The 24,588-nt window shown below is 52.2% G+C and overlaps 1 protein-coding gene across 1 annotated transcript; it reads left to right on the top strand.

The window, feature by feature from the left end:
• Positions 1–1,242: 1,242 nt before the first annotated feature.
• Positions 1,243–24,570, top strand: ODAD4 (outer dynein arm docking complex subunit 4). The gene is given in 13 exon segments (XM_043584479.1): positions 1,243–1,504; positions 3,116–3,247; positions 3,450–3,600; positions 4,292–4,353; positions 4,649–4,817; positions 6,139–6,363; positions 6,536–6,743; positions 13,147–13,233; positions 15,076–15,272; positions 17,556–17,656; positions 21,334–21,418; positions 23,856–24,056; positions 24,059–24,570. Coding segments are annotated over 13 exon segments (2,064 nt in total). The 5' UTR covers positions 1,243–1,390; the 3' UTR covers positions 24,391–24,570.
• Positions 24,571–24,588: the final 18 nt, after the last annotated feature.

Here is a 24,588-nt window from a genome sequence, read left to right on the forward strand (position 1 = left end):
ATTGTAGATTCATAGGCAGTTGTAAGAAATAATAAAAAGATTCCAGGTACCCCTCTACCCATTTTCCCCCAATGGTAACACCTTGAAAAACTTGAGCACAGTCAATAACACAACATAAAATAGACGCTGATAGGATTCAGTGATCTTACTCAGATTTCCTCAGTTTTCCATGTATCCATTTGTGTGTACATGTGTGTGGTTAAGACCATCTTTTTACTATTTAAACTTTAACAATGATTTATTTAGCTCCTACTATGTGCCAGACAGTTGACTTTTGGAAATACAAGGTTATGACAAGGCCCCTGCCTTAATGGAGGTCACAATCTCATTGGCTTTGGAAGTTGAGGTTTTGGGTTTTTTTTATACTTTTTTAAAAAGTTTATTTATTTATTTTTGAGAGAGACCAAGACAGTGCAAGTTGGGGGGAGAAAGACAGAGAGAGGAGAGAGAGAGAATCCCAAGCAGGCTCCACACTGCCAGCATAAAGCCGGACACAGGAACCCAAGAACAGCGAGATCATGACCTGAGTTGAAATCAAGAGTCAGACACTCAGCCGACTGAGCCTCAGGGGCCGCTGGAAGTTGACGTTTAAAAAGTAACGTCGCAGGGGTGCCTGGATGGCTCAGTCAGTTAAGTCCGGGACTCGTGGTTTTAGCTCAGGTCATGATCTCATGATTGTGAAATGGATCCCAGCGTCACAGTGCTCTGCTCTGACAGTGCAGAGCCTACCTGGGATTCTCTCTCTCTCAAAATCAACTTAAAAAAAAAAAAAAAAGTAATGTCGCAAAGGCAGGTTGTTTGTTGTAATCGGAAATAATCTAGTCTACCTTGTTGACAGAGAGAGTGAGGGAATGGGGAAAGTCAGGAAAGGCCTCGATCAGACCCTGCCCCTAGCAGGTGCTCAATAAATGGGTTAAAGTAAGGTTCAACCCAACAGTATCTTCCGCTGTCTTTTGCAAATCCTCACATCTTGAATGTGGCCGTACATGGTGCACACATCCTTGCCACGTATGCCTTATCCCTACTTGGAATTCTGCCTCCAATCCTCTTCCCACTTTGCTGGCGGTAAATTCTGGACACGATGCAACCTGGGAGAAAACCGACGGAGCAGGCAACAGTAAACACGGCCTAGCGCAGCCGCCTTGCAGCCACCTTGCAGTCACCAGCCACGCGCAGGTCACGCCCTCACCCAGTGCGCTGCTGGGCCGGCGCATGCGCACGCTGGAAGCGGTTGTCCCGGGGACTCCCGCCCCTAAGGAGCGAGGGGAGGGGCCGGAAGCACCTCTACGCTTCCCGGTTGCTAGGAGACGGGGCTTCTACACGCCACACACAGGTTCTCCGGCTTCTTTTCCTCCCTTTCTCTGCTTCAGCGTCACCGCATGCGGTCACCATGTCGGACCCAGAAGCTGACACCTTGCGAAGCACCTTTCCCTCTTACATGGCGGAAGGCGAGCGGTTGTATCTGTGCGGGGAGTTCTCTAAAGCTGCCCAGAGCTTCAGCAATGTGAGTCGCGCTCTGAAAGTACCGATTACCCATTACCCCTTCTAATTCCCGGTGACACTGAGGTCCCCGTGGTGCTGGAGGACCCTATTGTTTCTATGATTCAATTGTGCCTAATTGACGCACTACTGGCACCGCTCGGCCATTTTCTACCAATTCTCACTTGCCTTCTGCTGTTAATAACCATTCTCTGCATTAACAGTGACTTCTACTTTTTGCTGAATGTTTTGTGACTCACTGGCCTCTTTCCACAGAGCAGCCTTTATTACCCTTGGAGGCTGCATGTACAAGTGGTGCAATCTCTGGCACACAGTTGCTCACAGATGGTCAGTAGATCACTAACATTGTACATAACCTTAGTATGACTCGATCCACCCCGTCCTACGGTGCTAAGCACAGTATGACCCTATGAGGGAGGTTCTGTTATGAATCCATTTTATGGACGAGGAAACTGGTGTAGAAGTGGATTACATGTCCGAGATTCACTGAACTGGAAAGAGAAAGGATTCAAACCCAGGCAGTCAGATTCCAGTGCTAGATACTAACCACCATACATACTCCCTCACAAGTAAGCTGTTAGATGTTCTTACCACAATTTCTTTTACAACCAATCCTTCTTATTCCAAAGGGAGTGGCAGGATAGCCCTCTAACCAGTCCCAAGACTCCCCCTAAAGTCAAGCTTCTCCACTGCTACCCAAAGTCTTTCGTCCCTTTGGCTCACCAACCACACCCTAAAACCAGAACTGGTTGGCCAGATGGGTTAAGGGTTGAGTTCAGGATCCCTGCCTCCACCCAGTCTCCTCTTTCAGGATCGCATTCCATCCTAGGGAAGCTCAGGCAGAGTGAAAAGAACACCCTGAGGGAAAATAGCTTTGGTTGAGAAGTAGCCTTCTTCCGGAAAAGCCAGTAGCTGCTTCCTGTAAAAAGTAGGTCTTAGAAAGGTGTGAGTAGAGTCTGATGCCTCAGGAAGGACAGTACGTCAAAGCACCTATGATGATTTCAGACAGAAGAGAGGACATGGGGAGAAGTGTTCCATTCTCGCCTTACTCCCCAAATCACAGTTTCAGTTTTGCTAGCATTTTCATCTTGATCTCCTGAAATAGTGATTCCTTCTCAATAAGGGAGTAAGGAAGAGAGAGTTGGGGAATGGATGCCTCAAGTGGCAGGTGTCCTAAAACCCATTTCGTTAGCCTTCAGAGTGCTTAGCCTCACAAATGTATTTTGAGTGTAGTGCAGCCTTTTGAGGTTTGTAGGTGAACTCAGTAGGCACAAAAAAATCCTAAGCTTCTGTCACCTGAGTGGACCGGAGGAATCCGAGACGTTTTGGGGAAATTCCCTATATCCACAGAGTGGTATCTGCATCTCTCTCAGCCAGTCGCTTCCACAACAACTAGTGATTTGACCTTGTCTGAAAGGAGCTACGTGCAGACAGTCAAGGTGGCGGAGCGAAGATCAGTGTTATGCTGCTTCTGGTCTGATCAGATCCAGAGACATGTTTGCTGGCCTGAGGAATCCCCCGGAAGCCCTGGCAGGAGGGTTTGGGAGGCCCTTTCCGGTCCCGCTTCTACCTCGTGCTGCCTGGTGCCTGTCGACCTGGGTGGTTCGTTTCTTAGGCTCTTCACCTTCAGAATGGAGATAAGAACTGCCTGGTTGCCCGGTCCAAATGCTTCCTGAAGATGGGAGAGTTGGAGAAATCCCTGCAGGATGCTGAGGCTTCGCTCCAGGGTGACCCGACTTTCTGTAAGGTGACTTTACATATGGGTGGGAGGACTCGGGCTAACCAGATTGCCTAGGGTTTGATGCCGTTTTCTCGCCTTAGGTCGCTTACCTAGCTACCTGCCCCTGCATCCCAACCTGGATCCTCAACCCAGGACCCTCTCTGTTCCACCACGCCTACGTCCCATAAAGCCTTGTCTGTCCCCCTCAATTTGACTTCTCTCGTTTCAGGGGATTTTACAAAAGGCTGAGACCTTGTACACCATGGGGGACTTTGAGTTTGCGCTGGTGTTCTATCATCGAGGCTACAAGCTGCGGCCTGACCGAGAATTCAAAGTTGGAATTCAGAAAGCCCAGGAAGCCATCAACAACTCAGTGGGAAGTGAGTGACCATTGGACCTGTGCCCTTATCCAGGGAGGCTCTTGGAATCCTTAGGCTTGGAGATACCAGTGAGCAGCCACCACCAGGCCTGCAGGGAGCATGCTTGGATTTAGCTGCTGCTGATTTTGTTGGAGATTAGGAACTGTCTACCCAGAGGACCAGCTCCTGAGCCACTGTGCTCAGCTCTGCAACTTCTGGTTCTCCTCCAAGCCAGATGAGAAGGCTGTTCACATTAGGCCTGTCTTTGGCCTGGTTTCATAGAGTAGGTTGGGGTTCTGAGCATAGCCTGCCCTAGGACCTGGCCTCCTCTCTTACCACATCTGCACCAAGGACTGGACTTACCTGTCAGGTTGGTGGCAGGGGGAGGAGGGAGGAGAGCACGAGTTTGCCTCCTTGGGTGGGTGGCAGAGTGTGGAAATGCCTGGGGATAGAGAGCTCCTCCAGTGCTTAGGGACTGCCTTCTTTTGGAAATTTGGCGGCCTTGGCCTTGGGCTAGAGGGGGGTGCCCAGCTCTTAGGAGGCTGTTATTCCTTCCAAGCACCCGGGTACCATTAACCTGCTGGGCTCGCTCAGAGCCAGCTTTGCCACAACCTCCACCACCCCCTGCCAAAGGCAGCCATTTCTACATAAAAGTAGGTGATAGATCATGCTGAGGGCCTGGCAGACCTGAGCCAGACTTCTCTCCTTGCAGGTCCTTCTTCAATTAAGCTGAAGAACAAAGGGGACGTCTCCTTCTTGAGCAAGCAGGCTGAGGTGAGGGCCTTGGTTCTGACACCACAGCCTGCCCAAGGAGAAGCCCACATGGGCCTGAGCAGCACAGGTCTCGGTGACCTTACCTGGGGACGGTCAGCTCCTGCCCATCACGGGCGGCCATGGGATTCTGCCCCAGCCCCAGAGCGGTCTTGTTCCCAGACCAGACACACTCCGTGGTTCTGGGTGCACAGAGAGGGCCCTGGAGGAGATGTCTGGGATCATAGACTCTGGGGCCATGACTGGGTACTCTGTGATCCCTGTTGAGGCTCTGTCGGGTGTCACTCCATCTTCCCAGAGTATGAAAGCCCAGCAGAAGCCTCATCCCATGAGACACCTCGTACACCACCACCCCAAGATAGAGTCCAAGCGGAAGGGCTCGTTGAAGAGTGAGAAGATTGTCCGCCAGCTCCTGGGCGAGCTCTACGTGGACAAGGAGTATCTGGAGAAGCTCCTTTTGGATGAAGGTTTCAGACACTTTGTTTGCGACAGGGAACTTGGGGCAGAAGAAATCTGGGACGGGTGCTTAATGCACAAGCGGGAGACAGAGCCTGTCGTGTAACATGAGCCGATATGCTCCTATGGACAGGTTTTCCTAGCGTTCTCATTTACAGATGAGGAAACTCAGGTGCAGAAAGGTTAAGTAACTCACCTAAGGTGGCGCATAGGTAAACAGTGGACTTGAATCTTAAGACGTCCCATTTCAGAACCAGTGCTCTTGGCATTATGGTGCCCTGCGAGGGAACACCAGAGATGTGGGTCCTTGGAGGGGCATCCTCTGAGCCTTCAATTTGTACAACGGGCAAAGGAATCTAGCTGGGACTTGCTGGGGGGAATCCTACGATACTAGTACTCGGATGTTCTGAAACCTCATCTGGTCTAATCCCCCCCTTTTATGGATAAGGAAAGAGAGGCCCTGAATGGGGAGTAACTTGTCCAAGGTGACAAGCAAGTTCATGGCAAAGTTGGCACCAGAGGCCGGCCTCCTAACCTCAGGTCCAGCGCTCTTTCCACCATACTGTGCTGGCGGTGGCAGAAAATAGGGCAGAGCCTTGAAATGAAATGGGAGGGTGGGAGTCTTGCCGTTAGCTGATAAGCCTAAGCAGGATTCATCCTTGAATCAAATGCCTTTTCTCCAGAACTGACTTCCTGAGGGCATCTGCAGAACGCCCTGCAGGTCTGTGTCTCGAGCAGCTTCACTGCTGGCCCATCTCTGAAAGAGGCCTGAAAACTTCTTTCCCTCCAGAGGATCTTCTGTGGAGGAAGGGGTAGCCTGAAATTTATCCCCAAGAAGCCCTGCAGTTTTGCTACCAGCTCTAACCTCGGATCAGGCAGGCGGGCAGAGCCTGGGCACGCCCCCACTCCCCCACCCCGGCTCCCAGCTTGCACTGACCCACTGGCACCTGGGGAATCACTTGGCACTGGTAACCTGGACCAGGTTGTGCATTCATACTTAGTCTTCTCAGAGGACACAACCTGAAATAAGGGAGCCCTGCGGGTTGGGGTCCTTTCAGAAAGCTCTCCACCAGCTGCCCCTTCTGCTAGCTCCTTCTATCTTGCCATAAGAGGCCTGTGCACTGAATTCGGCACCCTGGGAGTGCCTGGAAAGGGGGCTCTGGCCTCACCTGGGTCCACATAGAGCTACTCTGTCACCTATGTGCCCTTGCTTTCTCCAACTCAAAACAGAGAGCCCCACAGGGGCCCCCGCAGCAAGGATCCCCAGCCAAGAGGAGGTAGCTCCCTTACATGCCTGTTCTAGTTGGTTTCTCCTCACACCCTTCTCCCCAGACCTGATCAAAGGCACCATCAAGCACGGCCTGACCGTGGAGGACCTCATCATGACAGGCATCAACTACCTGGACACCCGCAGTAACTTCTGGAGACAGCAGAAGCCCATCTATGCCAGGGAGCGGGACCGGAAGCTGATGCAAGAGAAATGGCTGCGAGACCGCAAACGGCAGCCCTCACAGACAGCCCGCTACATCCTCAAGAGCCTCGAGGACATTGACATGTGTGGGTAGTGTTCTTGGAAGGGCGAGGCCTTCGCCAGGCGGTGGAATGCAGCACTGTGGCCTGAGACCCTGGTTTCGCTGGCCTGTGGATGGTATCCCCTGTGGGGAGGTGGGTTCTCCCCTCAGCCTGAGGAGGCTGCTCCCGCCTCCACGTCCCCTGTTCCCCTTCCTAGTGCTGAGCAGCGGCAATGCTGAAGGGAGCCTTCAGAAGGCTGAGAAGGTGCTGAAGAAGGTGCTGGAATGGAACAAAGAGGAGGTGCCCAACAAGGATGAGCTGCTTGGAAACTTGTACAGCTGCATAGGGAACGCCCAGATTGAGCTGGGGCAGATGGTCGCAGCCCTGCAGAGCCACCGGAAGGACCTGGAGATCGCCAAGGAACAGTGAGTGTCCGGGAAAAGCTGAGCAGCTGAGGCCCGTGGGCCTGCAGACGAGGGGGGCAGGGGCCATGCCTGGCCTTTTGCCAGGACTGCTGGCGGGTGAGCTCCTAGGACCGAGGCTAAGAGGCGGACCTAGACTGTCAGCTTTTTTGCCACAAAGAGGAAGGAAGTGGCCCCAATGCCAGAAAGCTCCCAGAGGTTTGGCTCTGAGGGGTATTTCTATTCTTTATTTTTTTAAGTTTTTATTTATTTATTTTGGGAGAGAGAGAGAGAGAGAGAGAGAGAATGAATCCCAAGCAGGCTCCACACTGTCAGTGCAGAGCCAGACTCGGGGCTCTATCTCACAAACTGCAAGATCATGACCTGAGCCGAAATCAAGAGTGGGTGGCTTAACCGACTGAGCCACCCAGGTGCCCCAAGGGTATTTCTGTTCTTAAATCATCTCCACAAGCGTATATCAACCCCAGACTTGCCACATGTTGCTAGCATTAAGAACACAGCAGTGACCCAAAATAAGGGTCATCTCCCTGCAGATGTAAAACAAAAAAATGACATAGCTAATAAATGGTAATTGTGAGACGTGTCACAAAGGAGAAGTACAGGACCCAGTGCTATGTGGAGTACATTCCAGGAGGATAGGACTGGGCCCTGGGGAGCACACTTGGTCTGTGGGAGGACCCTGAAGGAGGCCGATGGAAGCTTGATGCTGGAGAGCACAGAGTATTGCCAGGGGAAGAGTGACCAAGAGGAAGCCAGGCGAAATGGCAGGGGTCAGATCGAGCAGGGTCTTGGAAACTATGGTGCTGACCAAGAGCACGGGGCTCTAGAGTCCGCCTCACCTGGGCTTTGGAATTGTACCTCGCAGCCAAAACCGCAGCCGTGAGGCCTTAGGCAAGGGACTTCCCCTGTCCCAGCTGGGTGTCCTCTGTCAATGGGCATAACAGTAGCCCCTTCCTGACAGGGGGGAAGGAAGAAACCACGCAGAAGTCCATGTAAAGATCTCAGGACAGTGCCAGGTATCCATAATAGTACGAATACCAGCTATCAGCTCTTCCCAAGACTTGAGGGTCCCTCTCAAGGTGCCATCAGTTTCCAGTCATCCTGAATCTAACCTGTAGAGCCCTCCATGACGTTCCCCTGCTCGGTTCCCATTTGCCCACAGTCTGAGCCTCTCTCCCACCTCCCATTATCCATTTCCGGTCACAGGTCAGGGGCTCGGCTGTCTCTGCCTCCAGCTGCTCCCACACCTCACCTCCAGCGACCTGCATTTCATCCCCCAACCCTTCTAACCCTGTTGACACACTGGCCTTGGCCCCTTGTTGTCTGCGGGTTCAAACCACCTGCCTTCACTTGGCACCCAAGGCCTCTTGTGAACCCACTTCTGCACAGCGCTCGCTCCCTGTCACTCCTCCATTTGGGTCAAACCCTATTTCTTCTTCTTCTTCTTCTTCTTCTTCTTCTTCTTCTTCTTCTTCTTCTCCTTCTCTTCCTCCTCCTCCTCCTCCTCTTCCTCCTCCTCCTCCTTCTTCTTAAAAAATCTTTTAATGTTTATTTATTTTTGAAAGAGAGAGAGAGAGAAAGAGAGAAAGACAGAGTGCAAGTGGGGGAGGGGCAGAGAAAGAGGGAGACCCAGAATCTGACGCAGGCTCCAGGCTCTGAGCTGTCAGAACAGAGCCCGACGCGGGGCCCACAAACCACGAGACCATAACCTGAACCGTAGTTGGACGCTCAACCGACTGAGCCACCCCGGCGCCCCTGGGTCAAGCCATATTCCTTGAAGGCTCCTGCCTCCCACCCTCTCCTCACTCACCAGAGCGCCATGTGCTATTCGTTCCCAGTTCATCTCTCACTGGCCTTTGCGTACTGAGCAGAAGTATCCCATAGCGGCTGTTCTGGAAGTAGAAAACAACCCAGCAGCTTTGGAGACACGGCCGGGTTTGATTCCCAGGTTTGATTCCCGGCTCTGGCACTCTGAGGCTGTGTGGATTTGATTAAGTTGCTCATCTCCTCGGTTTGCTCATCTCTGATGAAGGCATAATAATACCGACTCAGGGACTATGAGGATGAAATGAGATATGTGTTGACAGTGCCGTGAATCCAGCTGTCTCCCAGGCCCTGAGGACTTACTTATTACCTTTGCTTCTCACCACCCCTCCCTCCCGAGCCCCAGGTCCGCATAGCCAACCGAATCCCAGGCATTTTCACTTGGGTGTCCCACAGGAATCCCAAATTTAACATGTCCAAAGTGGAACCCCTTATCTTCCTCCCCAACCTCTCGCTCCAGGGTTCTCTGTCTGCGGGGATGGCTGTCTTGGCCACTCAGTCCCCAAGAAGGAACCCAGGCAGCTTCTCAGATTCCTCCCTCCCTTCCGTGCTCATGCCCAGCCAGCCTACGTCTTGTCTGGGCCTCCTCCTTCCTGTCTCCTCGGTGTTTTTCCATTTCCCTCCCACAGCTCAGTCCAGACCCTCCTCATTCCTAGACTGATTCCTCCATCCTGGGTTTCCTGGAGCCCACCTGGCCCTTCTGTGCAAAACAAGTCCAGTCGTGGGTCGGGATGAAGTTCCAGCTCCCAGTTCTGCTCAGCTTGGTCTGCCCTTCCTGACCTGACTTGTCCTGGCCCCAATTGACCTAGTTCTCTCCAGGCCCCTGGGCGTCTTGGGCCTCAGCCAGCACCTTGTGGCTCTGTTCCTACAGCCCCTAAAGAGGACTTCCTTCTCTCTAGCCAGCACTTTCTTTATCAGCTCCCTCCTTCCCATCCTTCAAATTTTGTTTATTTAAGACAATTTTTTCAAGTTTATTTGTTTTGAGAGACAGCGAGCATGAGTGAGGGAGGGAGAGAGAGAATCAGAAGCAGGCTTCATGCACTGTCACTGTGGAGCCCAATGTGGGCTTGATCCTGAACTGCGAGATCATGACCTGAGCTGAAATCAGGAGTCCACTGCTTAACCAACTGAGCCACTCCGGCACAGGCACCACCACCCCCTTCAAATTTTAAATGTGTGTCCCCTGGGTGATAATAGAAATCCCCCTTTAATGTTCCCTCTCCACACTCCATGTGGATCTTGGCTCCCCTTGGACTTTGGAAGGGACTATCATATATCCCTTTCCCTTTCCAGCAGCTGCTACTTAGTGGGCATGTGATAAATGCACGCCAAGTGGCTAAACAAATAGAGGTGTTCTTTTGATAATGTTAGGCCCTTTTTAACACCCATGAAGGGGCCTCCAGTCTTGTTTGTGAGTTCAGGTCCTCCCTCGTTGTAATCAGCAATGCCCCACATGTGCCTCCCACCTCCAGAGCCTGCCAGCCCTCATTTCTCCCTTCAGACACTCTAGATTGCATGCTTTATCATTGCTATTATTTCTTGTTACACGGTATTATGAATAAGTTAGCATTCATTCATTCATTCATTCATTCATCACACCATAGCAGAGCACCCTCTCTAGAAGCGGGAGGCTGCCATCGGGGGTGCCATCAGAGCAGCAGGTGCACAATGTGGGTGAAGGTCCAAGGAGAGGCAGGTGGGAGCACTGGCGGGAGCTGAGGGGGCCTCGGAGAGGACAGGTCAACCAAGTGGACCAGCGGAGAGGGAGGAGGGCACCCTAGGCGGAGAGAGAGAAGCAGCAGGGGTGGAAGCTGCGGGGGGTGGGGCAGGACCCATGGGGAGTGGCAGTCTAGATCCCATGCTGAAGAGGACTGAGGGCCGAGTCTGTTTTTACACAAGTACTAGTGTGAGTGTGGTACTTGGTCCAGAGCTCTGTGGCACGGAGAGCAGAACTTGGAAGTCCCCCCCTCCTCCCCCACCTCCCAGGACCACACCCCCCTCACTTCCCGGGGGTCATGTAGACATGTGGCCTTCTGGCCCCTTTGCCATATATTTACCTGTGTATTTCTGTACATAAGCACATACCTAGGATTCTCAAAACAAAAGCAACTTGTTTTTGTGGTTTTTAAAAAGCATGTGCCTTGGAAAGGGTCTCGTCCTTTAAATGGCTCCAGAGAAAGGAATTTCAGCACACAACGTACTTTCTTGCACTGTGTCCCTGTGGGCAGACATGCAGGATGTTCCATTTTTGTCATCATGCACAGCAATACAGTGCAACTCGGTGCTTTTGTGTGCATGTTTCTGCGGTGAGAGCAATGGCCTGATGAGATGTGCATGTTTGAAAGGCAGGCTCTGTTCACACTGGGGAGAATGAGTCCAAGGTGCCAAGTTTCATGGGGGACACAGGAGCCCGCTGGATGGCAGGGCCTTGGGTGGGGACGAGGGAAAGAGTGGGAGGAGATGCTGGGGGTGACGGGAGCATTGGAGGAAGGTTTTCTTATTTTCTTTGTTGGGGAGGAAGTTTTTGACAGATCAGAGTGTTCGTATGGTGGTGATGGTAAAGAACCAATGTAAGGGGAACAATTGTGTTTTTCTTTATGGAACTATCTTACTCTCTTTTCTGTTGTTACAGGAATACTGTACACAATTTAAACAATATGGATAAATAAATAGTTTTCCTCATACTCTCATTTCCCCTGGGTAATCACTGTTAATAGTTAGACTTACATCCTCTCAACTTCTTTTTTTTTATTAAAAAAATAATTTTTTTAATGTTTATTTATTTTTGAGACAGAGAGAGAGACAGAGCATGAATGGGGGGAGGGTCAGAGAGAGAGGGAGACACAGAATCAGAAGCAGGCTCCAGGTTCTGAGTGTCGGCACAGAGCCCGATGCAGGGCTCAAACTCACGGACCGAGAGATCACGACCTGGGCCGAAGTCGGACCCTTAACCGACTGAGCCACCCAGGCGCCCACCTCTCAACTTCTTTTAAAAATGCCCATTAAAAAATTTTTTTTTAATGTTTATTTATTTTTGAGAGAGAGAGAGAGAATAAAGGATGGGCAGAGAGAGAAGGAGACACAAAATCCAAAGCAAGCTCCAGGCTCTGAGCTGTCAGCACAGAGCCCCACATCGGGGCTGTCACTGTCAGCACAGAGCCCGATGTGGGGGCTCGAACCCACGAACCATGAGATCATGACCTGAGCCGAAGTCGGACGCTTAACCAACTGAGCCACCCAGGTGCTCGTTTTAGGTGCCAAAAAATGGGCACCTGGGTGGCTCAGTCCATGCAGCATGCAACTCTTGATCTTGGGGTTGAGTTCAAGTCCCACGTTGGGTGTAGAGATTGCTTGAAAATAAAATCTTTAGGGGTGCCTGGGTGACTCAGTCGGGTAAGTATCCGGCTCTGGATCAGCTCAGGTCCTGATCTCACAGTTCATGAGTTTGACCCCCACATCAGGCTCTGTGCTGACAGTGTGGAGCCTGCTTGGGATTCTCTCCCTCTCCCTGTCTCTGTCCCTCCCACGCATGCTTGTGCTCTTTCTTTTTTTCTCTCTCTTTCTCTCAAAGTAAACAAATAAACCTTATTAAAAAAAAAGAGAGAAAATCTTTTAAAAAATGCCCACTTTTTATTCATTCACTTCTTTTTTGGTGAGTGAAAATAACACACGCTCATTCTCTTACAGATCTGAAGGGTAGAGTCGTAAGCCATTGTCACTGGGCCAGAACCAATGTGTTGGCAGGGCTGTGCTCCCCTTATAGGCTCTAGGGAGAATCTGTTTCCAGCCTTTTCCACCTTCTACACTTGTACTCCGTGCATTGAGCGTAACTCATCCATGGCTCCTTCCTCCATCGTCAGGCCAGGGGCACAGCGTCGTGCCTCAGGCCTGCATGTTTACTTTTGGCACAAACAGGGCAATAGACCTAGTATATGCTCCTATAATCTGACTTTTTTTTTAGGTTTATTTATTTAGTTTGAGAGCGAGACAGAGCAAGCAGGGGAGGAGCAGAGAGAAAGAGAGAGAGAGAGAGAAGAGAGAGAATCCCAAGCAGGCTCCATGCTGCCAGCATGGAGCCTGACTCTGGGCTCGAACTCACAAACTGTGAGATTCATGACCTGAGCCGAAATCAAGAGTCAGATGCTTCACCGACTGAGCCACCCGGGTGCCCCTATAATCTGGCTTTTTAACTTAATATGTGAGGGACTTTTTTTTTTTTATACACAAAAATTGCCAGCACTAGGGCACTGGTTTAGATTGTTTCTGATGTTTACCATTATAAAGAGTGCTTTAAAGAATGCCCTTCTCCAGGTAAATTCCTAGAAGGGAAATTGCTGCATCAGAGGACATGTGGTAAGCTCTTGAGTGATTATTCTCTGGAAAGATTCCAAAGGTGTTCATTCATGGCCACAGGGCCCGAGAGGGCCTATGTGCCACAGCCTCGCCTCCTGGATATCATTCCTCCAACCCACCCTACCCGAGTCCTGGAGGCCAGAGGCCCTGTCTTTGCTTCTTTTCAATTCTTACAGCTCGAAGAATGGCCAACTTCTAGTGAACAACTTACTCTGCTTCGTCCCCACAGTGACCTTCCTGATGCTAAGTCAAGAGCCCTTGACAACATCGGCAGGGTTTTTGCCAGAGTTGGGAAATTCCAGGAAGCCATCGACACGTGAGTGCTCAGGGCTGTCCCTGCCCCACCCTCTGGCCAGGATTCCCCACTTCCCACCCGACTCCCAGCCAGGGGCCAGCATGCCAGGCAAAGAGGCATCAGAAGACCCAAGTTTGGCTCCAGGCTCTGCTAGGTGACCAGGGGCAAGCCGTTTTGTAAGCTCTGAGGCTCATTTGTTAATTGGCTGGAATCAGCATCTTCTCAAAATTTCCCAGTGACAAGAATCCCCTGCAGTACAGGTATATGAAGACCTGTCTCTGCACTGGAAATTCTGATTCTACCGGTCTGGGTTGGAGCCCAAGAACCTAGTTTTAACAAAGCCCTCCAGATGATTCTCACCTTGGGCAAGTTCAGGAACTGCCTGACCTGAGCCTCTCTTCTGAGGCTCTTCTGTGACTCTGGGAAGTCAACGTGGACTCGCTGGGAAGGGAGGCTGAGTTCTCCAGGTGACCCAATCACTGAAGTGTTGATGTGCAACCCTGGGCCAACAGTCTGCTCCAATGGGGCAGCTCAGCCCCGGGGAGACTCCGGAGAGAGCCTGGCCCGCCTGGCGACCAGCCTGCATGGAGAGGTTCCACGGGCCCATTCGCTTACCCCTGAGAGCAGCTGTCCTACCGGTGCTCAGTGCTGGATCGAAATAGACTCGTTCACCAGGACCCTGTGCTCCAGGCAACTTGGTTTCCTGAATGGCCCCTGGTGTCTATGTGCCAAAAGATGGAGGAGTTTGAGAGTTCACCCACCCATGTGCATCTTTTTATAAGAAAATGTTTTAGGAGCTCCTGCGTGGCTCAGTGCGTTAAGTATCAGACTCTTGGTCTCAGCTCAGGTCATGATCTCACGGTCATGAGTTCATACCCTGCATTGGGCTCTACACTGGGTGTGAAGCCTACTTTAAAAAAAAAAAAAAAGAAAGAAAGAAAGAAAATGTTTTCTAGTAAATCTGTGCTTATTGTTAAAATATTAATTTGGAAAATATGGAAAAGTAGCAGAAAAACTACTCAATCTCACCCCCCCGAAGACAATGATTAACTCTAATCTTGCTCTCACTTTATTGAGGTCTCGCGTTTTTTTTTATTCTAATATTTTCTCGGTATTGATTTTGTCTTCTGTATACTTAATGAGATTCTTCAATGTTATTTTTATGTTATTTTTAAAGATAAAAAAAATTTTTTTATGTTTTATATTTGAGAAAGAGAGAGACAGAGACAGAGACAGCCAGCAGGGGAGGTGCAGAGAGATGGAGAAAGAATCTGAAGCAGGCTCCAGGCTCCAAGCTGTCAGCACAGAGCCCCATGTGGGGCTCGAACTCATGAACTATGAAATCATGACCTGAACTGAAGTCAGATGCCCAACCGACTGAGCCACCCAGGCACCCCTTAAGATTTTTAAAAAATGGTTATTCATTTTTGAGAGAGAGAGAGAGAGAGAGAGAGAGAGAGAGAGAGAATGAGCTGGGGAGGGGCAGAGAAGAGGAAGACACAGAATCCCAAGCAGGCTCGAGGCTCTGAGCTGTCAGCACAGAGCCTGACGTGGGGCCTTGAGATTATGACCTGAGCCGAAGTTGGACACTTAACCCACTGAGCCACCTGGGTGTCCCTATGTTATTTGAAACGCAAGTTTGTAAACATTATCTCCAATTGTATCAGATTCGATTCCGTAAATGTACCAAAATAGCTTTGTTAGTTTGGAAATATCTTAACGCTTATGGCTCCATCCCCGTGTCTGAAAGAGCTGGTAGTTGGAGCACAAGTTCTGTTCTGCCCCAGGAAGGAGCCCTGGCCTCCTGTGGCCGAGTAAAGGGTTTGGGTGGAAAGAGCCGACCCTGGTTCTTCGTGTTCCCAGGTGGGAGGAGAAGATCCCTCTGGCAAAAACCACGCTGGAGAAGACCTGGCTGTTCCACGAGATCGGCCGCTGCTACTTGGAGCTGGACCAGGCCTGGCAGGCCCAGCATTACGGCGAGAAGTCCCAGCAGTGTGCTGAGGAAGAAGGGGACATCGAGTGGCAGCTGAACGCCAGCGTTCTGGTGGCACAGGCACAAGGTATGGGCACAGAGAGGACTGTCCTACCTTTCCCAGCCCTCAGGGCCTGCTGCCATGCCATGGCCAGAAGCTTTACCATCAATGTATCCCTGGCCAGGTTAATTTTTTTTAATGTTTATTTGTTTAAAAAAATTTTTTTTAAATGTTTATTTATCTTTGAGAGACAGAGAGAGACAGAGCACGAGTGGGGAAGGGGCAGAGAGAGGGAGACACAGAATCCGAAGCAGGCTCCAGGCTCCGAGCTGTCAGCACAGAGCCCGACGCGGGGCTTAAACTCACATACTGTGAGATCATGACCTGAGCCGAAGTCAGATGCGCAACCGACTAAGCCACCCAGGTGCCCCTTAGTCTGGCCAGGTTAATTCTGACTCTGAGGGTGGACGATAAACCCCTCTGTTTTGCCCAGCGTGTGGTAAGTGCCTTCTTTAAGCTAGGCTCAGATAGAGCTTGGGGCACCCCGGAAGCTGGCCCTGCCGTCGAAGAGCTCGGCCACAGACCAGCATAGCACTGTGCCATCGTCAGAAGAGCGCCACTTCCCCCAGCCCTGGTGCTCTGTGCACATGCATTCTAGCACTTACTCACCATGTGAACCAATGACGAAGGTGTTATCTTCCTCATTTTGCAGAGGTGGGAGGGGTAGGGGTAAACGAGGCGCTGAGTGGTTCAGCAGGTTGCTGAGGGACCTTTACGGAGTAACGGAAGTATTCTGAAAGTGGGTCATGGGGATCATCCCACGCCTCCATAAAGTTGCCAAGAATCACTGAACTGTATACTTACAAATGGTGCGCTTTATAATATGATAGTTACATCTCAATGGAGTCGTAAAAAGCAAGCCAGCAAGGGGCAGGGGTGAGGAGGAATAGATGAAACAAGATCGGTGGGAGCTTGATCATTGTTGAAGCTGGGTGAGTAGTGGGGGCTCATCAAACTACTCCGTCTACTTCGTGTATATTTGAAATATTTCATAACACGAAGTTGAAAAAGAAATGGCTGCAGGTCACGGGTTAGGACGCAATGAAGCCGCGACCAGAGCTCAGTGCCCTGCCCCAGGTGAGCAGCTGATCCCCAGTGAGGAGGGAAATGCAGCGGGTGCTATAATCAAGGGCATCATCATTCACTCACTCGTACTGCAAATACTTCCTTGGCACCTTTTAGGCGCCAAGTTGGGCATACAGTAGGGACGACCACTGGTAACCGTTTCCTGCCTTCATCTCCAAGGAAGTCACTTTTAAGCAGAAACCTGAAGGATTAGAAGGCACCAGCTGCTCCGAGAGCTGAGGACAGAGCTTTCCAGCCAAAGGGACAGCATTTAGAAGCATTTAGGAGTTCGGCTGATTTAAGAAGCTGAGGGAGACCAGTTCCAGCTGGAGCCCCTGGGGGCCGGGGGTGGGGGTGATGAGGGGCAGATCCACAGGGCCTCATGGGCCTCATTTACAAATCAGATTCTTCCCTAAAATATGGGTAGAAACTTCCAGTGGAAGCTTTAAGCTGGGGGAAGGTGTGATGACTGGAGCTTTTCCTAGAACTCTTTCCTTTTCTTAGGAGGTCATGGTATAACCTCAAGGGGAAATGCAGTGTACCCGTCAGAGCTGACATTGCCCTGAGTCGACTCTCGACTCTCAACTCACTTGCCCCCGAGGGCCGCTGGGCCCCTCTCAGCTTCCCCACTCTGGGATAGAAAAAATCAGATGCAGCCGCCTGGGAGCCACCGAGTTCTAGAGGCCGTGCAGCCCTGCGGGCAGAGCTTGGGCTTTGGGCATTCCAGGCTCAGAACCTTGGGGAGTTGGCCAGTCAGTCAGGGACTGGGTTCCAGCTCCAGCACTAACGAGCTGGGTGAGTGAGCTCAGACAGCGCCACTTCCTCTCTGGGTTCAGATCGCGCAGGTGCAGGGGCTAGACTCCAGCTGCTGGTCCGTGGGTCGCATCCAGCCTTTTGATATTTCCGTGGCCTTCGCAGCGTTTTAGCGCAATTTGAATGAACATTTTTAAAATACGGATTTCCACTTCTGGAACAATCTTAAGTTGGGAGAAGATGGGGTTGTCCCACTGCCCTGGAGTTTCCTCTCTGACCTCTCTGAATGGCCTGCTGTCCAAGACTCAGGCTCCTAGGTTCTGGTCCTTAGTGGTGAGATGGCCCAGGAAGGTGATGGAAAGGGTGGTGCTGGCCAGTGATGCTGCCTGAGGCCTGGGGCTTCTCACTGACCCCGGAAGCAGCCAGGCAGCCGCATTGTGCAACACACAGTGTCACAATCTACCTGTGCCGTGCCTCCTCCCTGCTTTCCAGTCAAGCTGAGAGACTTCGAGTCGGCCGTGAGCAACTTTGAGAAAGCCCTGGAGAGAGCGAAGCTGGTTCATAACAACGAGGCGCAGCAAGCCATCATCAGCGTGAGCTGCCCACCCCCCTGGGCCCTGGCTGTGGGAAGGGGTGGGTGGGCCTCAGCCCCTCAGCCCCTCAGCCCCTCAGTTAGCCAGTCCACAGGTATTTATTACCCACCAACTGCAGGCCACATTCCAGGAGGGATAGTGGCTTTCGAATGCTTGCTACTGCCGTCAGTTTATTCAGCAACCCCGATACTCTTCTTTCTTTCTTTTTTTTTAAGTTTATTTATTTTTAAGAGAGAGTATGAGTGGGGCAGGGGCAGAGAGAGAGGGAGACAGAGGATCTCAAGCAGGCTCCACGCTGACAGCCGAGAGCCTGATGCGGGGCTCGAACTCACGAACCGTGAGATTGTGACCTGAACCGAAGGCAGACGCTTAGCGCCCCTATTTCTATTTGAAATAAACAGTAGAGGGGCACCTGGGTGGCTCAGTCGGTTAAGCGTCCGACTTCGGCTTCGGACATGATCTCACAGCTCGTGAATTTGAGCCCTGCGTTGGGCTCTGTGCTGACAGCTCAGAGCCTGGAGCCTGCTTCAGATTCTGTCTCTCTGTCTCTCTGTCTCTCTCTCTCTCTCTCCCTCTCCCTCTCTGTCCCTTCCCTGATCTGCTCTCTCTCTCTCAAAAATAAACATTAAAAAAATTTTTTTTAGTTGAAGTAAATAACAGAAACGAACGTTTTACAAAACATATTTCCCATTACTATGTATGTTGATATTTCCTATTATATTCTCTTACAGTTTTCATTTTTTCTTTAATGCTGGTTGAAATCTTCTCAGTTGATTTTGGGACTTGACAGTTTGTAAAATGCTGCCTCCTCCAGGAGACAACAAGAAATACAGTGTGACAGCCTCCCACGCCTAGACCCGCACTGCTCACTCTCATTAAGGCGGCCGCCTGCCACATGCTGCTATTTAGATTAAAACGCATTAAGAGTAACTAAAATGTAAAATTCAGTTTCTCAGTCACACGAGCCACATTTCAAATGCTCAGTAGCCACATGTGGCTTGCAGGTACCACATAGCGCAGATCTAGAGGATTCTCACGGTGGTGGAAATTTCTGTTGGATAGTGCCGGCCTAGACTGCAAGCTTCAGGACGCAGAGACCAGAGGGGAATCCAGGGAAGCCTGCAGGTGCGTCAGGCCAGCCACTGCTCCCAGAACCACTCCAGGCAAATACACACCCTCAGTAGGGTCTGCGCACCGACCCTCGACAACACAGGCAGTTTGGCATGAATCCCCTGGCCTCCCCACCTCCCACTGCCCACCTAGGCTGCCCCGTGTTGAAACTCCAGAGCTACGACCAGCAAGCACCTGGCTGGACCCCAGTAAGCATCTGCTGGTGTGAATTAAGCAGGGCCCCTGTCCCGGGGCACCTAGGTGGCCCAGTTGGTTGAACGTCCAACTCTCGATCTGAGCTCAGGTCTTTTACGTATGTATGTATGTATGCATGTATGTATGTATGTGTGTATGTACGTTTATTCTCTAGAGAGAGAGAGAGAAAGACAGAGTGTGACTGGGGTTGGGGCAGGGAGAGGCGGAGACACAGAATCTGAAGCAGACTCCAGGCTCTGAGCTGTCAGCACAGAGCCTCGATGCAGGGCTCAAATTCACAAGCCGTGAGATCATGACCTGAAGTCAGACGCTCAACTAACTGAGCCACCCAGGCACTCCTATCTCAGCTCAGGTCTTGATCTCAGGGTGTGAGTTCAAGCCCCAAGTTGGGCTCCATGCTGGGCATGGAGCTTACTTAACAACAACAACAAAAAGCAGGGCCTTGTCCTTGGGGAGCTTGCCCCCGTGGTCAGGAGAGGCCAGACATGGTAACTAGGGGTACCACGAAGGGCATGGGTGGCCTTAGGGACCAGATTGAAGGTTCAGGCACTCACAAAAGGGAGCAGGGACCCTGGGAAGTGACAGCCAAGGATGCTGCAGTTGGAGGCGGGCCTCATTCTGGGCTTCAAAGGACCAGGACAGCAGGGTTTGGCTGGGCTGAGAAGGGGTGAGGGCTCTGAAGGCACAGGAGGCCATGGGCACTGAGGAGTCTGTGGGAGGCAGAGGAGAGGTCCTGGGACTGGGTGCACGGGGTGGCTCACTGTGGCAGGAGTAGGGCCAGAGGACCCCAGACGGTCAGTGGACCAGCTTGGACTCGAAGGGCTGGGAATGGCAGAGGAGAGACCTGATGTACTCGGTTTTTTTAGGACTTGAGCTTGTGTTTTGTGAGGACCCTGGTGGAACTACCCCTTTCCTGTCAGGGGGAAATTGCTCCCAAGAGAGTCCATCATGAGGCAGTCTGTGCCTCCCTTCACCTGTCCCAGGGCAGCTCAGGCCCGTCATACCACTGTCTTCTTCCTCTGTTGGGGGGTCAACTCCCCAAATGTGCACCTTGCCCTCCAGAGGAAGAGCTCTCCAGTCACACTCATGGTTTCTCCCACTTGATGTCCTTCTGTGCGATTGCCCTGCAGATGGAGCTTGACAGTTCAGTCCAGTACATATTTGCTGACCACTAGCTAGCTCTGAGCTGCCCAGCCCAAAGGTGATAGCTATGGTCCTGGCCCTCGGGAAGCTTGCTGTCAGTGGGAAGGTTAAGGCAAAAATCCCTATTCTTGACCAGTGCTGCAGGGACCAGGGGATCTGGAGTGAGAGAGCCCAGGGCGGGAGGCAGGGCTGGGCTTTCCCATCTTGGAGGGTCTGGGGTCGCCTTGAAGGCAGGGCAGTGTTTTGAAAATGAGAGGCATGGGGAAGTCTTGGCCCTAGGTGACACCTCAGGAGACCAGGTCCCTGCCGCCTCACCTTCCTGGACCGGCAGCCCTGGGCAGGAATGTGTACTAGCGGGCAGACCAACGCTGAACAGGAGCATCCAGGCCTGTGGTCTTTCTGTGGATGGTTCCCGCGTGCTTACTGCTGCTCTGCCCGCAACAACACGCGCACAGGCTGAGGCCCAGGCCCCTGGGGAAGCTGCAGATGCCCCGGAAGCCCCTCTGAAGACAGGCCAGCACCCCAGCCCCACCCATGGTGTGTTTCTGAGGCCTCTCCATGGCTCACTGCCTTGCTGAGTGCTTAGAGGCTTTCCACTCTCCACTGGCTGAAGCCAAAAGAAGCTTTTGGTAAGGAGGTCAGAATGAGCAGAGACAGCTCCCAAATACACAGCTCAGCCCAAGGGAGGTGAAGTCCGAGTTCCCCGCAGTTGTGTATCCCCTGCCGCTTAGTGTGGGTAATTCCAAGTCCAGAAGTCTAAATTAGCCCCAGGGCAGGAGTCTACAGAGGAGCCAGGGGACAAGGGAGGGTGGCAAGGCTGGTGCAGAGCCTTGCCTGCTGGGGAAGGGGCCTGGGTGGAGAAAGGGAGCTGCTGATGCCAACAGGGGTTAAGAGAGTTCACGGGGGCGGGGGGGCGCCTGGGTGGCTCAGTTCACGGGGGGGGGGGGGGGGGGGGGGGGGGCGCCGGGGGAGCGTCAGGGTGGCTCAGACGCTTAAGCGTCTGACTTCAGCTCAGGTCATGATCTCACAGTTCGTGGGTTCGAGCCCCGCGTCGGGCTCTATGCTGACAGCTCAGAGCCTGGAGCCTGTTTCAGATTCTGTGTCTCCCACTCTCTCTGCCCCTCCCCTGCTCACACTCTGTCTCTGTCTCAAGAATAAATAAACATTAAAAAAAAAAAAAGGGTTCACCGGCTCCTCTCCACCCACAGGCCTTGGATGATGCCAACAAGGGCATCATTGAAGAGCTGAAGAAAACGAACTACAGGGAGACACTGAAAGAAAAGAGGGAGAAAGGTGAGTGCCAGGGGATAGCTTCAGGATTCTCTTCTGCCTTCTTTTCTGTCAGTCCTCTGCCGCACTTTCCAGCAGCTCCTCCAGTGCCGGGTTGGCATGGCCCACTGAGCGGTTCTGGCTGCGGTGCCCCCCCCCCCCTCTGCAAACCCCAGGCCTTCCCTGGGGCAGGAGAGGCGGGCGGTCCAGCCCATCTGGGGGCGGGGGGGGGGGTCAGAGCCCACACCGTGTTCCCCGAGAGCCCACCCCTGTATTTCTCCAGTTCATTCATCAGATATTTGTTAAACACTTGCCATGCACTGGGAAGGTGTGGGATTTGGGGGAGACAGAGGCTCAGCCCCTGCCCCAGAGGAGCCCACAGCCCCGGGGGCGAAGTCAAGCGATTTGAGTTGTCAGCAAATGGGCTCCTGCGGGCGAGCACTACTGACTGGGAGGCATCGCTCTTCTGTGGGCACCAGCAGAGAACTCCAGCTGTCTCTGGGGAGAGCGGGAAGGTTCCAAAGAGGAAGAATCATCTGCTTTAGGCTCCAAAAGATGCCCAAGGGCTTTCTAGGCATGAGGAGGAAGGGGGAGGGCACTTCTGGTGGGAAATAGCAGGGGCGAACACACAGGGGCAGAATGACAGCAGCTTACACTGTAAGCACACTTACACTTTGGGGGCTCTTCCTGCATTCCCGCACAGGGTTAAGCATCAGACAGGAAGGCTCTGGCTCAGTCCTCACCACCTTAGGAGTAGCTAAGGAGGTGTTTTTTTGGGGGGGCAGTGGAGGCTGAGTGAGGTTGGGTAACCTGCCTGGGTCACACAGAAGTCTGACTTGGAGCCACACTCTCCCCTGCTGCATCACACTGCTCTTCTGGCTGGCATGTTAAGGCAGGGGCCAGGTGAGGGCACGCAGGAGTCTGGCCTCCAGGGAAGCTTCGAAAACCCCCCTTGAAACCTCCCCCCTCGCCCACCCCCCGGCTCTAGGAAGGATTGAGGGAAGAGGAGGTGGCTGGAACCCCAGGCCCCACGGTAGTCAGCAGGGATGGGCCCCAGGGGGTTGGGGTGATGAAAGAGGCTGTTCTCCATTGAGTGCTTCCTGTGTGCCAGGCCCTCCTCTGAGGGCTTGATGTGAGCTGACTCTCCTGATCCCTTCGAGAACACTATGAAATAAGTATTACTGGTTTTATGGATGAGGACACAGAGGCAGAAGGGTTCAAGTCCCACCGTGGCTTTCAGTCTCAGGCAGCCTGGCCCAGAACCCATACTTCTACCCACTTTCTGCTTCCCCCTCTGTGATGGTGTATCATTCCAGCTGCATCGCAGTGAGAGGCAGCCAGGTCTGGGCTCTGTGTCCCCAGGAGGACAGAGCCCCTCCAGGCACCGAGGCCGAAGTCCTCCAGTAGCAGCAGCGGGAAGCTGGGTGTGAGGTTTCTGGGCACCCAAGCAGCCAGATCACAGCCCTTTATTATCCAGAGCCTGCCATATGGTGGCTGGATCTCCCCAGGGAGGGCATCTGCCCCTGCTCCCACAGGCCCTTAGAGTTGCTCTCAGAAGCCGCAGGGGCAGTTGATGTGAAGAGATACAGCAGGGAAAGGGCAGATGCACCTTGCAGCTTCCCATCCCCTTGGCGGGCCACGTGCCCGGGAAGGTATCCTGAAAACCCACTGGGAAGGCCCTGGGGCCAGCGGCCGGGTACGGCTTGGCACTTCCCTCCGGGAACAGCAGGCGGCAGCATTGCACATGTGTTCACCACCAAATGGCAGCCTTTTCCCTGCTGTGAACTTCGGGTATTGGGGTGGGGGCGGGGGGGGGGGGGGCGTGCTTGTAGGCATCTTAGAGACCAGGGGCTTCCCGAAAGAGAATATGGAGGAACTCAGGAGGGGATTGTGACTTCTCTCTGTAGCTCATAAAAACATGGGGGCAAGGATCACTTTGGTTGTAAACAGCTCTCCAGCTGAACTTCCTGCTAACAGTCTGCTCATATTTTGATAGGGAACCTCCCAAAAAATGATGAATGTGTTTCCCAGGGACAAAGAGAAATGCAGAATAAGGGTGCTGGAGAAAAGAACCCCTCTGTGATTTTCCAGTTCCTATGTTATTTTTCGTAGGGAAAGAGAATGTGCTCCGAGGGCAGACTGTCCTGGGTTCAAATTCTGGTGCAGCCATTTATTTATCTGCAGTGTGACCACTGGCTGTGATTTCTGTCATCAGTCTCGGGTCCTTTGCGAACTTGAATCACTGACGCTATGCAATTCCATGACAACCGAATGGTATCACCTCTGCAGCTCACACGATGTCTGGAACAGGGCTGGCGCTCAGGAAACAACGATCCCCTTTCTCTGCTTTTGGAAAGGCGTGCTATCTCTCAGAAGCACAGGCCCCTATGGGTTGAGGTTCACCCAGGCCCAGAGATGAACAAACTTTTACTTTTCTTCCCTCCTATTTCCTGTTTTTCAGAAGAGGCCATTGCATTGGAAAATAAGATCATGATGGTAAGGGAGAAGGAAACAATGAGAAGAGAAAGAAACGAGCCTGAGAAGGTGATGAAGCATTGGGAACGAGAGCCAGTTGAGAACGAGAAAGAGACAGAAGACAAGTTGTCTCAGGAGATTCTGAGGATCACAGCAACTGGACAAGAAGAAAACGGGCAGAGAGAAGTAGGGGAGCCCGTTCCTTTCAGAGAACAGGGCTGGGAGCCACGGGCCAAGATTCAAGAGACTTTGCCAAGAAAGCATCTGGAGAAGCAGGCGCAGAAAGAGCGGGAAATGTGAGCAGAAGGGAATCGAGAGAAATTTACAGGAGGCCTTCAGAGCTGGACGAGAAACTCTCAGGGGACTTAAGGGGAAAGGAGTCGGAGGGACTGGAGAGGAAAGTTTCAGAAGCCAGCAGAAAAGAGTCAGAAGTAGAGCAAACTGAACTGGGAGGAACAGCAGAAATGACCACAGCAGAAGATGCTGAAGAAATGGAAAAAGATGAAAAAGCAGATGAATGAAGCAGTCAGCAGCTGGCATTAGAATCAGGGGGCTTGTGTTCCCAGGGGCTGTGGGGATCTTAAACTGGACTTTCGAGCTGAGATTTGTCTTTAACGGGAGAACATGGGGCCTAGGCTCCGCAGGTCACTTCTGCCTAATTCTGTTACTGTTTTCCCTTTAAATAGATACCTTTCATTCTTACAAACCCTAAGTCTGTC

Source organism: Prionailurus bengalensis, chromosome E1, assembly GCF_016509475.1.
Source record: "Prionailurus bengalensis isolate Pbe53 chromosome E1, Fcat_Pben_1.1_paternal_pri, whole genome shotgun sequence".
NCBI lineage: Eukaryota > Metazoa > Chordata > Mammalia > Carnivora > Felidae > Prionailurus > Prionailurus bengalensis.